The sequence below is a fragment of the Coenobita brevimanus genome, chromosome 33 (assembly GCF_032717465.1).
Source record: "Coenobita brevimanus isolate Jiangsu-jjx chromosome 33, ASM3271746v2, whole genome shotgun sequence".
Classification (NCBI taxonomy): domain Eukaryota; kingdom Metazoa; phylum Arthropoda; class Malacostraca; order Decapoda; family Coenobitidae; genus Coenobita; species Coenobita brevimanus.
In genome coordinates, this window is record NC_136986.1 from 41,515,097 (window position 1) to 41,532,131 (window position 17,035).

General features: G+C 39.8%; 1 protein-coding gene across 1 annotated transcript; it reads right to left on the reverse strand.

Moving 5' to 3' along the window:
* Positions 1-1,863: 1,863 nt before the first annotated feature.
* LOC145395874 (uncharacterized) lies at positions 1,864-16,827 on the reverse strand. Its single transcript, XM_080269398.1, has 9 exons — positions 16,489-16,827; positions 12,392-13,165; positions 12,111-12,307; positions 11,617-12,047; positions 10,651-10,689; positions 6,361-6,491; positions 4,709-4,833; positions 2,879-3,079; positions 1,864-1,936 (listed from the first exon to the last, which is right to left on the reverse strand). Exons 1-9 carry the CDS (start codon positions 16,825-16,827, stop codon positions 1,864-1,866), a joined length of 2,310 nt encoding a protein of 769 aa, XP_080125524.1.
* Between the last annotated feature and the right edge of the window lie 208 nt (positions 16,828-17,035).

Consider the following 17,035-nt stretch of genomic DNA (forward strand, 5'->3'; position numbering starts at 1 on the left):
ATGGAGGAAGACAATTGGGTGCAGAAAGTGAGAAATATGGATGGATGGGGGGAGGGGAGCTGTGAGAGGCAGACTGAAAAAGACCCGGGGTGAGGTCATACAGTGTGACCTCAGGGATATGGGACTAAACAGAGGGGCTGCCTGAGATCGAGCAGCATGGAGCACTAACATTAGGAGACCAAAGCTGTCACATGCAAGCAAGTTGGAGCCTTTATAAACAAAACAAAATGAAACAAGTCCACCAAGTTCACATTACAGATGAACCTGGGACAACAATTCTCTGTCTATCTAACTATTGCCAGACGCCTTAATCCCGTAAGAAACAGCCACAAACGAATCGCCTCCATGTTGTCCTGTCCCCTGCCATTTCGTTGCCCTGCTCCCTGCTCAACCCTCTCTCTATACAACTACTAACTACTATATAATATTAGTACTATATCTAACCATTCCTGTTCAAAATTGTTCTCAGCTGAATTAAACTATCAAAATTACATGAATAAATTGAAAAAAATGTCCCCACACTGAGTGAATTAATAAGTGTTTGAAGAATAGTAATTACTCCTGTTCATCCAAATGTGTGATTTTCAAACACACACACAGATGTAATATATAGCAAGTTACTGGTATAAAGTGTGTGTGTGTGTGTGTGTGTGTGTGTGTGTGTGTGTGTGTGTGTGTGTTAATCTACATTAATTAGAGACTTTGACACCTTATTTAATTCTTTTTTCGCTACTGAGTCAGCATTAACAACAGGAAAACTTACATCTTTTTATTTTCCATTCAGTCCATATTAATTATAGATAAAGTGACATCTTTTTGTGTTTGCTATTTTCATATTAATCAGATAAATTCCCATCCTTTTTTTGATATCCCTTTTTGGGGTATTAAGTGGTAGGTGGTGGCAACCATCATCCACTCACTTGATGTTGTGCTGCCTATTTCTTCCTTCACCTTTATCATTTTCTTTCTGTGTCTGCCCTCCTCTTCCTATTTCTCCATTCTTTCCTGTCACTTTTTATTACTCTTCTGTCCTTTGCAGGTGGCTTTTACCTTCAGTGACAAGCCTAATGGTTTCCTGTAAGCCAGGAAACCATTTACAATGCTGGGTGGTAACCATATAACCAACACATACGTGTTCCTTTCACGTCAAAGAGAGGGATGGTGAAGAATTAGTGCCCCTCCTCATAAAATAACTAACTCAAAGACAAACGGCCATCCCTTATGGGATTATGGTGTCTGGCTATAGATAGATAGAAGTCCACATCAATAACAGAAACTTGATATAGCATTAATAAACCACTTCAATACAAGTCAGAGGTTGAAGAAAACTGTTAATAAACTGCTTCAATATGGGACCTTTCAGAAGCTGAAGAAAATAATTGGTAGCATAAAAAAAAGAACTTCACCTGGATTCAAAGAGTTAAACCATTTGCACAGCCTATGGCCATTTGGCAACACATCAGCTACAAAATAAAACTAAAATAAACCTAATGTCACAAAGATTTAACACCCTGAATCTGCCGACAAATTTAGCTTTGTTTTATTTATTTATTTATTTTTTCATTCTTGCTACCTCCAGACAAAATAATTCTGCTTAGGAATAACTTTCTGAATTGGAGGAGTTGTGTATACCCTTAATTAACCCCTTTGTGTCTTTCAGTTTAATTAAATCATCTGGCAGTAGCAAGAATAAATTTTTTTAAAAACTTGTCACCAGATTGAGAGGGTTATGGATGACACCTGTAAAATAAAAGAGTATGAGATGCCCATACTAACTGTCAATAAAAAAAAGTTTCATGGACCTGATATGACAAATTAAATATACTGTACTGATTTGAACCTAAAGATTGAAAGACGGCCAGCCTAAGTTCGCTTCCTCCGTCGCGTGGATATTCCTTCCTGGTTGCGCCCAGAGAGCCATGGCAGCGCAAACTCTCTGCAAAGGGCCATCAAAGTCAGTTCATTATCTGTACATCTGTGTCCCATTTTCACTGGTCATATTCAAGCCATTTCAGTCTCACATCTATGCACTGATATGGGATTAACATACATTAAAGCAATCCTCTTACAGCACACACATACACCCCTGTTGTGTACAAGGCATTCACATCACCAGCCACCTTCATTTCCTAAGTCACTCCACTCTCCACTCCCCATGCAGGGTTTACCTCTCCTTCTTATCATTCTCTCTCAGCAACCATCACTTCTTTAAGTTACCTACAATTACCATGACACTCACAACATTCACATCACCTAAAATCTGTGTGCAATGATCCTGATATCAGCACCCACATGTTCTAATATGACTTTCTTTACGGTATTCATTCATTACTGTGGTTTCTCTCTGTATCAGAATTGCAAAATACGGAAGATCTTCTCGAGAACAGAGTATAGTACTCAGCATTATGCGTCGCTGTTGCTGTGATGTTACTTCATAATGCTTTAACTTTTTTTTTTTCATTCCCCAAGACCATTTTTCTTCTAGAATGACTTCTGCCCCAACCCATTCTGCAAAAATTTTATTTACCTTTGCCAAATCTCAATTGGAGTGAGCAAACCTTAACAAAAGTATGCTATTGTGACCAAAGACTGCTCTACTTATATCTAAAACAAAGGTTGCAGTGAATGTAGCCGGCTTTCTAGTAAGACAAAGGTAGTGGAAAGAATAATACATGTAGCCCTGTACTGTATTATTACAAAATGATCACAAGTACATGGAAGAGAATGTAAGAGCAAAATGGCAAAACTTGTGATTTTCATAACTGGATGTCATGAACAGAATGACAAACAAATTCAGCATATATTTTTTTAAGCAATTCTAACGAATTTTCAAACATAGTGTCAAGCAACAGATAAAAAGAAAACAAAATGAACTTACTGTGGGGGTATTCTGGCCATAGGCTGACCAAAGGCACACACAGGGAGGTAGTCGTCCACCAGAAGGTAGAGCGCCGACTCTGGATTGGGCCACAAGGATCGGTATCCAGACGCCTCGGGTTCACTCGTGTTCTGCCGGCTCTCATAACGCTCTCGCAGACGCTCGTAGTGACGCTGTTCCCGCATCCTCTGGAGATCCCACCTGTGCCAATCCCCACACAGTTTCTTGTAGTACACCCTCAGTATCCAATTTATAACCTATCTATTGTCTATTGCCAGACGCCTAAATCCCGTTTGGGATGGCCACAAACAAATCGCCTCCACGTCGTCCTGTCCCCCGCCATTTCACTGCCCTGCTCCCAACTCACACCCCCCTATCTCATATACCTCTCCACCCCATCCCTCCATCTCATCCTCGGCCTCCCCCTCCCTCTTCCCCCCTCCATCTCACTCACATACACTCTCTTCGTCAGTCTTTCACCCTCCATCCTCTCCACATGGCCAAACCTGTTTACTACAATAACATCTTGATTATCACTCATCACCATCCTGACCTCTTCTTCCCATCCAAACATGGCATGAAGTAGGGTCCAGGAAGCAAGAAAAAGAGAAAACAAGACAGAGGAGAAACTAATCAACAGCATGGCCAAAGAAATGAGCCACACAGTCATTCACTCACCATTTTTTCCTCTGGAATCCTTACTTTACTCATGCATACAACACTGTGTGGTGGCCAACACTCATTTTTTACCTATAGTTTCACAAGTAACTGTAAAGGTATCCCCATTTTAAGCTGCTTCATTATTTATTAATTACCGGAAGGTCATCAATTAATATCAACTATTCACTTCGCTTTCCTAATAATTATTGAGTTACTTTAAAGCAGTAGCTCTCAAACTACGGGCCACAACTCAAAAGTGAGTCACGGGGGAAAATTCAATAGGTTGCAGGGACGTAAAATATGCCTAATGCTTTCATTGTATGTGAATCACTTCCCTGAAATTGTAATAATTATAATACTTACCATAATCATACAAGCTACAAGAGGCTGTACACTGGTTACTCACTATATGTACATGGAAGATGTTATTACAGCTGTCGCCTCAAAGTTGGACAGTATAACTTAAAATTTTTTAGTGTAACACCCCACTCACTGCACATGTGTTGCTAAGATTTGGGGAAAGTGAGGGTCGCGAGCCTCTCCCAACACGATTTGGTGGGTCACGGGCCAAATAGTTGAAAACCGTTGCTTTAAAGTGGCAAATATGTGCCTTTGGGTTTCTTGGCTTTTAGCTCCCTCAACCACAAAACAAAGGCACAGCTCTTACACACTGCATTTTGCCTGCACACATCCCAGACTTTAGGTGAGAACTGCCAATAAAAGCAAGTTATTAGCAAGACAGAGAGATTGTTATTGTGGCCCTGGGTGCATCTGGAATGGAACCTGGTGGATTGAGGCTTGAGTTGTCCTTCTCACACATTCTATTATTCTCTTTTGGGGGGATAAAGAGGGAGATGAGGGACACTGCATAACTATACCCTTTTCACAATAATTTGGCCTAAAACTGCCATCTCTCCACCCTGAATGCTGAGTTACAACAGAAGATTGACACTCTAATACAATGCTAGTCATGAAGAAGTGTTGTTGTAAGGATGTGGAGCTGTAGTACTGTCTCTTTCTGCCACTGAGCTACACGAAATAGGCTACAAAAAGATGAAAAACTGGGCCAAGTTAGAGTAAAAAGAGTATAGGCAGTGGAGTCCCCAGTTATAACAGTGCCATCGTGGGACTGGAATAGCACCCTACTCCAGCACTACACCGATTATTTACCTTTTACGCCGTTTCTCATCCTGCTCTGGTTTGGCGTGTCGCTTGATAAACACCTCATCCTCCAGGTTTTCAGTGCCTTCCATCACATACAGGCTGGTCAGAACACGGGTGCCCCACCGTGGAGTCTGGCAAAAAATAGACACAAATACAGACCACAAATAAAGAACACTACACACACAATATAAAACACACACACACACACAAATACAGACCACAAATAATGAACACTACACATGCAATATAAAACACACACACACACAAATACAGAACATAAATAATGAACGCTACACAAGCAATGTAAAACACACACACACACACACACACACACACACAAACATAAAATGCTGACGAGTCAAGCTCCATCTCCTAAGAGTGTATTTTTAAACCATTCAGCTCAAGGACATCCATCTTTAAATCTTGCCATCCTCTGGCAATGTATGCTCAGCACAAGATTAGATTTTTTTTTTTTTTTTTTTTTTTTTTTTTGATTGGAGGGGTTAGACAGGGTCTTAACCAAAAAATAGATTCTGTAATAGCATGCTTTTCTCCCTTACATCTAATACCATATGATGAATGGTCTACTCCCAGGCCCCTACACTACTGATGGGCAAAAAGGGACTAGATGGATGATGGATGGGAAAACCTATACTGTTTTTTTTTTTTATCCAGGCAAAGATGCACTTGACAGGCTGGTGATGACTGGCTGAATGCAACATGTCCGAATAACATTTACTAACCCAAATTTTACCCTCAGATATATATTGTCAATTGATAATGGTAATGAGTAAAGAGATTATGATGTAACGTTGCATTCAGCCGATCATCACCAACCTGTCAAGAGCATTTTTGCCTTGATAAAAAAAACTGAGTATAGTAACACTGTTTTATATAAAGTACTGAAATTTTAACACGCAATTTCCTGTAAGTTACTGCCGATTTATTGGCACAAGGATGACTCAATACAAGGACTTAATTTCATTTCGTTTTATTTATAAAGGCTCCAAAATACTGGCTTATGTCAGCCTTGGTCACATAATGGCAGCTCTCCATGCTGCTCAGTCTCTGGCTGCCTCCCTATTCAGTCCTTCATGCCAGAGGCCACACTCTATGACCTCATCTCGGCCCCTTTCCAGTCTGCCTCTTGCAACTTGATCCCCAGTGTTCACACTTTCTCCACACAACTGTCATCCCTCAATCTTCTCCACATGCTCAAACCATCTCAATCTACCTCTCCTCATCACAACACCAATACACTCCTGTCCCATCCCTCCTCTCAACTCTTCCATTGCATACCTAGTACCCCCATACCTCACACTCAGGGACACACTGCACATCCACCTAATCAATCTCATTTCTGTACATTTGAGCCTACAAATATCCCCTTCCTTTACTGTCCAAGTCTCACTACCATACAGCATTACACTCCTAACACATACTGTTTACAAAGATCCCTTAGCACGGAGGGAGAGCCCTTTCAATGTCAGGAGAGGCAACAGCTCCCTGAACTTCTTCCAACCACTCCTCACCCAAGTCACAATGCTAGTTCCAGTCCCACCTCCAGAATATAACAGTGTGCAGTTATAATTTTCTGTACCTGTAAAAAGAACCTGACTTGCTAAATCATGGTTACATAGTTAATGAATCCACATCACCTCAACATTAGCCTGTAAACATTCCTCTTCTGGGTTAGGATCCTTAACCAGCATTCCGTAGGGCAGATAATATGCCACGTTTGTGTTGAGGATGCCATCTCCACGCACGGCACGTACGCTCGGCGGCTGACCTGCAATACACACATTATACTACCTCACATTTTTTGGCCACATTAAGTTATATATGTGGAGTATGTCATTATATATTGCATACAAGAGGAGTCAAAAGTTTGGGACATATGGGAAAAATATGTGTTCTCTCTGCAGGTTTAAGATTTTTTATTTATACAGGATGAGTCAAAAGTTTGGGACATATGGGAAAAGTATGTGTTGCCTCTCTCTGCAGGTTTAAGATTTATAGTTTATACAGGAAGAGTAAAATGTTTCAAAAAAGGGGGATAAGTATGTGTTCTTTCAGCAGGTTTAAGGTCTGTAGTATCACACTGCTCAATATTCAGCCAGTTCTATACAGCCTGCAAGAGTACACTGAACAAAATGAATGCCACATAGAAGATCCTGTAATGCACCCTTCCCCTTACATTTCAAGACCTTCATAGCAGCCTATTGATCACCTTGCCTGCCACGCTTTTCTGCCAATGTTAACTCACTGGCAGCAAAATACAAACTCTGCATTGTTTCCGGTTCACATTAAATGAGATTTTATCATCAGAGTCACTTGTCACACTAAAAAAAAATAAATAAACAAACAAATAAATAATAATAAAAATCCCTCGATATAAACCCTTACCAGCCCAATCCGGTTGGAGTCTCTGAATCAACTAAACCACTGGGCATCATCTGGCTATATGAGTGACTACCTGAAAAGTAAATTGTTCCCTAGTTTACAAGCAATCACCCTCCTTGTCACTAAGTGTAGATTCACCTGATGGAAGCAGTACATCGAGTCAAAGGATTAAATGTGCTTGTAGAATGTATCATATGATTAGTCTTTGGTTGACTAAATGTGCTATGTGATTTTCATTCAGTGGCAAGATATGTGATGGGGTATACATTTAGCTGTGCACAGCTTTAACACTTCAGGCTTTAGTGAACCTCTCAAACTTACCTACAATATGGACACTGATTACACGCTGCACAGTTTTATCATAAATCATATCTAACCTAATACTCCTTAACCTATTGAGCCTGGGGGTATTGTTTTTAAAGTCTCTGCTACAGTCTTCACTAACTCCCTATGTGCAAGAAGCCTTTCATAAAGAGCTAAATCATTGACTAGCAGCAAAGTAAACTAAAGAGGGCAGCAAAGTAAACAAATCCAGATTCCGAAGGTTAAGAAGGTGTTTTTCTCCTCTCAAATAATGACAGAAAAGTTAATGTAAAGATTTGGTATAACAATCCAAATGCTTAAGTACAATGTAGTACAGTATTTACAAAGGTGCATAACTTGAGAGATCAATCTGCAGCTGAGAAATAACAAAGCTAAAAATATAAGCACCAATTTTCAAATCACCAGCCAGACGGGGGGGGGGATCATCCAATCCTACAGTGCCCCGTGAGGAGCGTAGGAGCCCGGGGCTAGGCAGTTGGTCTCGACATTTAAGATAAGAGTGACCAGCCTCACTCATCCCTGGGTGGCATTACATGGGCAATCAACCCTAACCACCCCTTGGATATAAACCTTCACTGGCTCAATCCGACTGGAGCGCAATAATTACCCACTAAACCATCAGGTGCCAAAATCTGGTTATATGGTTACCACCCAGCGTAGTAAATGGTTTCCTGGTGTACAGGAAACCATTTGGCTTGTCACTAAGTGTAGAGTCACCCACATACATAAAAATAAATATATACATAAAAATAGGGAGCTCACACACCAGATTAGCTTTATAATAACCCTTAAGGTATATCATTAACCCCTTTACGTTGTTGATGCATTTTCCTTCTTCCATTCTTACTACCAACAAGTGACATTACTTTATTGAGACATTTAAAAATATTACTGATATCTGGCCTACCATTCTGAGTGTACTCAAAGAAACTGAATGAAGCACAGAGCTGACTGATTACATCATCACTGTAATCGACCAGTACAGGACTAAGTCAAGGAAAACTGTCATTACATGTTTACTACAATCATCACAGAACAAAGTTAACTCCGATTATCCAAGGAAGCAATCTTTATCTGATTTTATGCACGTTAATGAACATTTTTCAGACTGGAAGTGTTAGAAAACCATCATTAACCCATCACTTCAAATGGACATTCCTAAGGTGAAAAAAATCATATAAAGATTGCTTGAATAACATAAAACTAGAATGGCACTCAATAGAGCACATCTCTCCAACAAGAGCAAAGTAATTTTCTTACCAATTAATATGTAATATACTTGGTAACTGCTAATATTACAATTTTAATGAATTCAGATTCGATCTGGAATATGATCCAGATCATTTCCATTATTTTTAAAAAAATCAATTTTGTGGTTTAGTATTACAAAATATGTCACTTTATGAACAAGGGTGCACAATATCCAAACCACTCTTCATAATGTGTTAGGGTTTCTCATCACTGTTTAGGGTTTGGCAAAAAGTGTTTTCTGGATCCAGAATCTGTAATACGATCCAGATTGGTCCCAAAAGTTGATAGACTGTTACCTGGGACATGGGCTATCTACCCACCAAGTTTGGTCCAAACCTCTCTTTTAGTTCTTTGGCATTCCTGCTAACAGACAAACAATTGGGGTGAAAACATACTCTCTTGTTGAAGAGAACTAAATATCACCATACTAAAGGACACAGCAAAGCTAACTATAATGCAATGGCTGACAACACACACAGGGAGTGCAAAGAAAGCATCCAATGACATGCAAGGTAATGGCAACCTTTAACCCCTTCAGTCCAATGACATTCCATTTCAGTCTTACTGACTCCATATACTGCATTTCCATTCAGCTCTGGAGAGACTGCACTGGAGAGGATAGATACACCCTTCACTACAAGTGGTCTCAGGTGGCAAGGCTAATAAAATAAAACATGTCACTGGGATGAAGGCATTAACCCCTTAAGTATGGGTATTATAGTTTCGTTTCACTGATAAAGACTCCAATGTGCTTGCATGCGTTGGCCTTGGTCACCTAATGGCGGCTCTCCATGCTCTCAATCTCTGGCAGTCTCCCTATTCAGTCTCTTATCCATGATGTCACAGGGCTCTTGTTTGACAAGCTACAGTTCGCAAATGCGAGTATTTTTTCTCTTTGGTGAACAAATTTTACGTGTGAGTCGCCTTTTGGCGAGGAGCAAATACATCCACTTCAAAATCCAGTAAACTACAAAATAAGTAAATCTCACTTAAATGAACAAAAAAGCACGTTGTGATCGATTATTGAGTCTTTCCTTGTTGCCACTGTGAATGTTTAAAAATAGACTGACAAACGTTGCAGAGAGTACCCGAACTAAAGCCCAAATGTTCCAGAGATGGTTTGTTTACAAATATTGCAGCTCGTAGTCAGTCTGGCTAATAAAAATTTATTTGGCTCGTAAATCTGAAACCTTAGGAGCCGAGTGGCTCACAACCATCGGCAGTTAGCAAGAGCCCTGTGTCACACTCTGTGACCTCATCCCATGTCTTTTTCGGTCTGTCCCCCACAATCCTACCCCCAATGTTCACACTCCTCACCATCTGCTACCCCAATATTATTTAACTTAAGAAATGCCTCTCTTGTTGATGAGGCTTTTGACTCCTGTACCTGACCTCTCCAGTGTAAGAAGTCCAAGCTGAACAAAATCACGTTATATACCATACTACTTTTATACTAACCTGGCCCAGATTTTCAACCTTTTGCAGCTTTCACATGACACAATGGCCAAATAAGACACTACTATGGCTCTACATCCTTTCCATAGCACTTACATGTGACTACTACTGCATTTATGTGTTACTGTATTCTACTGCTACACACTCAGCATTCAAGATGGAGAGATGGCAGTTTTAGGCCAAGTGAGCAAGAAAAGAGTGTATGTGAGTGATGTGGAGGAGGGGAACAGGAGGGTGAGGCTGGGGATGAGATGGAGGGACCAAGTGGAGAGCTGGGGGGAGGGTAAAGAAATGGCAGGGGACAGGGCGACATGGAAGTGATTTGTTTGTGGCCACCCCTTATGGGATTAAGGTGTCCGGCAATAGACTGATAGATAATTAAAGCAAGTACTGGAGAAAGCAAGAATGAAATAAAATAGACCTCCTTGGACTCAGTTGGTTAAAGGTGTGACAAGCAGTCTTAAACTACAGGACAGCCAAACAGTGGTATCTGATTAAACGTGGCCACTTGTTACCTTGTTTAGCCTCAGTGGGGCATCCTCTGCACCAACGCTCTAATTTGTAAGAAAACAAAGTGAAGTTCAGTGCCATAAATGAACCCCTAGTAACCCCTTCAAAGTCGTGACTCATTTTTGTGGTTTAATTCACACTACCTCCAAGCACTTTTATTCTTATTAGGAAAGCCCTCTTAAAACTGAAGAAGATAATGAAAGCTGCATCTAACCCCTCCAGTTCAAGTCTCTCTCCTAAGATGATTAAAGTCTTTTGGAAATAACATGAACAGAATGAGAATATGCAGCACTATATTGAAGGGGTTAACCAATGAGGCTATATATCACAAGTTAAAGCCTTAAGCCATCCTACATCTACTATACTGCATGTTGCAAAGCTTACTCTTACTTTCTCATACGAATACCTGTTATGTCCATACTAATTTCTTTTTTTTATTTTAAGACAGCCAATGGCAACTGAGTCAGCTGTACAAATCTAATACTTTCCAAACTAAAAGTACTCCATGGTACAATTTAAAATCTTACAGTATTATGTAGCTGTTAATATCATACAATAAATTTAATCCATGCAAGTTATGAGGATGGGAAATCACAAAAAGCCCTGATAAATATAAAAGGGTGTTATTTATACTGTTCAAGACAATCTGTCAACTACAATATCTAAGACATACAAGCAAAGCTCCTGTTTTCTATAGCATGAGAGGCATTAATGATCATTTAGAATACACATTATCAAAAGCCAATAAAGAACACATCATACACACATCCACTCACAGCATTTATATCATGCAGATAACACCTGAAAAACTTACAGGCACTTAGTACACAAGAAAAATAGCCTTTAAATAATTACCGGTAGTCCCATAACTCACAATGCCAGTATCTAATCTGAATGTTTTATGTAGATTATATTAAGAGATACTGATGGCCAATATCAACACAAACAGCGAACACAAGGACATGCCTTACCTTTTAAGAGAAGTTTCTGTCGCAGCTTCTTTGCCTCTAGTGCAGCAGCACGAGAGGTGGGTGTGGATGGGCGGTCGAGCACCGGCACAGGAGAGCTACGCTTCACCACCTCCTTCCCCTTTTCCTTTGGTTTGTCCCTCGACCTCAAGTTATGATCTGTTGGGCCAGAACTGTCATTGCCACTATCCTCCACCTTAGTCCTCTTCACTCCAGACTCGCCCTCACTCTCTGATCTTCGCTTGAGAGGTGGCCTTTCTCTTCTCTCAGGTCCTCTCTTGCTTCCATCCAAAGGACCTTCGCTGTGGCTCTCACTCTCACTCAGTGTACTACTGTCCCCTGCTTCACCTCTAGGGTGTCGCTCTCTTGGGGATACCTTTGGTGGGGATACTTTTGGTGAAACCTTTTTGGGTGTTTCAGTTTTACCTGATTTACTTGGGGTGGTGGTGGGTGATTTATTGAAAGGGAAGATAAGTTTTTGTGATGGGGATACAGGCTTACCAGGAGGAGACCTGGCTTTACTTGGAGGAGATCCAACTTTGTTGGTCGGAGAACTTGGTTTACTGTGTGGCGACCCAATTTTACTTGAAGGGGAGGTTCCTTTACAAGGTGATCCAGTTTTACTCGATGGTGACATAGGCTTAATAGATATAGTTCTACCTGAAGGTGAACCTGGCTTACATGGAGATGGTGGCTGTTTATTTAAATGTGTATCACCAAGAGCATCAACAGATTCATTAGCAGTATCTGGTATTGACACCTGCAAACTTAAATCTGCGCTTCTAAGGGTGGGTGAACCAATTTTGTTGGAAGGTGAACCAGGTTTACTGGCTGGTGACTCAACTTTACTTGAAGGAGAACCAGGCTTACTAGGAGGGGTACCAGGTTTACTAGGAGGAGAACTAGGTTTACTAGGAGGAGAACCAGGCTTACTAGGAGGAGAGCCAGGTTTACTAGGAGGAGAACCAGGCTTACTAGCAGGTGAACCAATCTTACTGGATGGAGAACCAGGTTTACTGGCTGGTGAGCCAATTTTACTGGAAGGAGAACCTGGTTTAATTGTTGGTGAACCAATTTTGCTGGAAGGAGAGCCAGGCTTACTTGGTGGTGAACCAACCTTACTGTTGGGAGAGCCACCTTTACTGCACGGAGATATACTTTTATTTGAAGGTGATACGGCCTTACTAGAGCATGGCGACACAGGCTTACTACCAAGTGCTGCACCTCTAGTTGGAGAACCAAGTCTAGTGGGTGATCCTAGTCTAGTGGGCGATCCAAGTCTAGTTGTTGGGGAATATGTCTTGACAGTGAGGGCCGTCATCTTGTTTGCCGTTGGTGACAAGGGCAATTTGTGGGAAGATTCCGAGACATTGTTATTGGTGCCGGGTGGTTCTGTGTCGTCCTGCTTGAGTGTAATGTGGTCGTGCCTGACCCCCGGCACCTCCACCAGAAGTGCATCCCTCTCGTGCTCTGTGTTGGTGGCAGCTTCACTCGGCCGCTTCTGCAGGCTGAGTGAAACACGCCTGTCCATACGCTCCAACTTGGCCCGCAACTGAAATGTTGAGAATCACAATTGTATAACACATACAAATTGGGTAAAAGTCTATCTATCCATCTATAACCAGATACCTCAAACCCAGAAGGGGTGGCCACAAACAAATCGCCTCCAAATCACCCTCTCCTCTACTATCAGATCACCCTCCCTCAAACTCACAAAATGCCACTGTATTAGGCTACTGTAGCATTTCCACTTACAAATTCAGTATAATCTTCCCCCAAAGCTAGCATCTTAAAAAAAAAAAAAAAAAAGCAGTTAATACAGTTTTTGTACCAATCATCATGTTGTACCTGTATTAAAATATCTATAAATAAAAACAAATAAGGTTAGGTTAAAGGGCAAATTTTTATAATAATGCTGAGACTAGAACAGACGGGCAGGAACACTCCTAAAACAATGACTGAAGTTACTATATATAAAATGTAGCGTCGTTAAATAACCCACTAGCTACCGTACTTATGAAACAACCCTTTATTATTTGTCTCTTGTGTATTTTCATAACTAGCTTCTTAATTCCTAGTTTTGTGGCCATATTAGACATATTTTAGGATTTTGCTAAATCTGAAAGGTTTTGTTTATGGATGCAACGTGCTGTCCCGAGTGAAAAAGATGGACAAGTCGAGGAGAGGAGATTTAAGTGCTGCCACAGTGTAATGGGTTTGAGAATCACCCCAGAAAGGTGGATGTGTCAGTTCAAATGTTGGTGGTGGCTGCTTTGGATTTTCTGGTCTTTGCTGATTACATACCACCATGGTTATATGAAGAACCCCTAAATCAGAATCTAGGAATATATGGTGAAGAGAGAGAGAGACAGACTATTGTCCTGTATATTAGGCACTGTACTGTTATACATTATACTGTTCAACTTCATATAAGGATGATAGCTACTACAAGTCAGCTTTACAAAACTCAATGCATTTGTTTTTTTTCTTTTCACAACTTGTCATGATATTTAAACATGCTAAATTCTATTGATTTCCTTACTAATTAGCATCTTTTAGGGCATTCCACGTCTACAAATTTTTCATAATTATTACTAATCAGCATCTTTTAGGGCATTCCACGTCTACAAATTTGTCATAATTAAAATAAAAATTAGGTTCAGTAAAAAGAAAAAAATTAATAAATAAAATAAAAATGAAAAACCGAAACGTCATTCAGCGAGGGTTGCCTGTACAAGGAAATCCAAATTTACACATGAATTAGGTCTACTGTATATGGTTTACAACTTACACTACACAAAGTCTTCTGAACACACAACACAAACTAAAGGAAATATTTATTTTTTATTGTAACACTTCATGTATTACTGTAGCTACTATATCTAAACAGTTTCTACATATTAATCTAGCACAGTTATACACATACGATGCACTACTCAATTTAGGTGTCCATCCACCCTTTATGGGATAAGTAAAATGTGTACTTAGGTTAATATCATGGTACCATATACAATTTGGATGATGCAATGCTATCATATTGCAGAATAATGATGCTACAGGATTGGTGGCCTAAGTTATGGAAATGAGACCCACGATTAGATGACTCATGGCATTTGTCCCCACTAATCCCTGATGCTAATAATAATAATAATAATAATAATTATACAGGTAATAATAATAAAAATAATTATACAATTTATCAGTCATCCCTAACTTTTTCATGGGTGATATGGAGGATACAACCATGAATACCAAAAACCCATAAAAAAAGCCCCACAGCCATAATTCAAATACAGTATGTCACAGCAGTGCTTAAAAACCATTTGAAGAATCCCCAAACAACATCAGTCATTAGAATCTTATGGTACTTGTCTACAGTGTACTCTCAGACAACATACCGGTAACAAATATTAAATAATCCAGGTAAATCTTAACCTGGTGTATTTTCTAGTTGCCTAATCATCCACAAATAACTGAACCTGAATGTAAGAACTGTGAAAAACAAGCAATGACTATACAGTGTATTACTGGTAGTTTGTTTAGGTTTACTAGTATAAGAATCATACTGGTAATCAAAAATATCTTGTGAGATCTTAATCATCCATGACTGGAGGATGCCAGTCATCTGGTGTATGGATTTTTTTTTTTTTTTTTGGTCCATTTGTTTTTCCTTCCTCTGCTCTATTATATATTTAGAAAAAAAAAAAAAATGCTGAAACTGAGAAAAACAAGCAATAATATAGCAACAGAACCATTTATTACTGACAGCAATTTGTTTTGGTTTACTGTTTATAAGCACCATAAATTGAAAACCTGCACAAGAACTGTGCTTATGAGAAACTATTTATGGATCAGCTATTGTCCTCAAATGTAAATAAATGAACTGAATAAAGAAAGTTGCCTTCCTACATAAATCACTTTGACAACACTAATCAACATGTTCAATTTACAACACATGCACCATTATGGCAAAAAAAAAAAAAAAAAAAAAAAAAAAAAAAAATGCAGCTCTGTGTTTTAATACGTCCTAAAAAAAAAAAAATAAATAAAATAAGAAAAGTGACATGGGTAATACTCATTAATCCTGTCATCCTTTGTGAGGCGTCTGGCTATAGATTATATTGTATTAACAGTATAATCATCTGACCTTCCTTTCATACTCAACCATTGTGTATCACCGAAATATATCACTATCTACCTCCCATTCCACCAATTCCCTTGAAATAACTAAAAGAAACATAATAATAACGAAAATATGCGAAGCAAATATTCCAATCCTCATAATCAGCTGATCTTCCCGCCATTCGTGACCACCCTCCGTCATGTCACCGAAAAAGTTTATCATGTACCTCTAACGCGACTTTTCCCCTTGAAATATCAACATGGGAGATAATAATTTCATGATACAGTGGCTTAAACGTTCAAATTCATAAATAGCGGGTTAATTGCTGCGTGACCTTGACTGGCTACTATTACTACAACGGCCATGTTGCATCCGTAAACAAAACCCTTCATTAAAACAAAAGACCTAAAATATGTCGAATATGATCATAAAACAAAGATATAAGAACCTAGTTACGAAAATACACGACAGACAAAGAATAAAGGGTTGTTACATAAGTAGTGAATTATTTAACACCTTCACATCGTAAATAACTTCCCCAGGTTCATTTTTGCTTTCAACAGTCAACTTTTTTTTCTTCTTTATTGAGTCCACTTGCAATTAAAGTGGTTGATTAAGGCAATATCTGATCCCAACAGTTCATAAACAATATACGAATCTGGATAAAATCGTTAGGAAACAGCAACCATAATGGGATAAAACACGTGCCAGTGGTGACAAAATTTATGTCCACTCGTGTCAGTCATACTCACGTTTTCATTTTCGTCCTTCAACGTTTTAATCTCCTTATCCTTCACTTGCAACTGGTAATTCTGCTGCTGGATCAACTCGAGGTGCAGGAGGATGATACTCTTCAGCTTCTGCACCTCTATGTCCTTTCCAATGGCCGCCTTGGAGTCCGAACAGCCTAAATACATATGATCAAACTCTACCGCCATGGCCAGCTTATTTTCACCGACGTCTAAGTTGGTCATGAACCCTGGGAGCTTATTATCCGCCTCCTCTCTCGTAGCTGTCACTCGGTCTTTCCTTCCAACCACCCGGGAGCCATCATTCTTATCTCCATTAAATAGCGCCACTCGTCTTGGCATGGCGGCTCAAATTCACCCCACCAGGAGGAAGGAGGCTTGTTCCTGCATGTCACCGGATTTGATGCTCACTGGCGTCCAGAAAATATTTCAAAATCGGAAAAATAACGATATACGCATCATCCCAATCCCTCACGCCAGTCAGCTGCTCACTCATAGGGTTACCAGATCCCCATCGCGCTAAAATTTACTTTCAAAAAATCGCTAAATA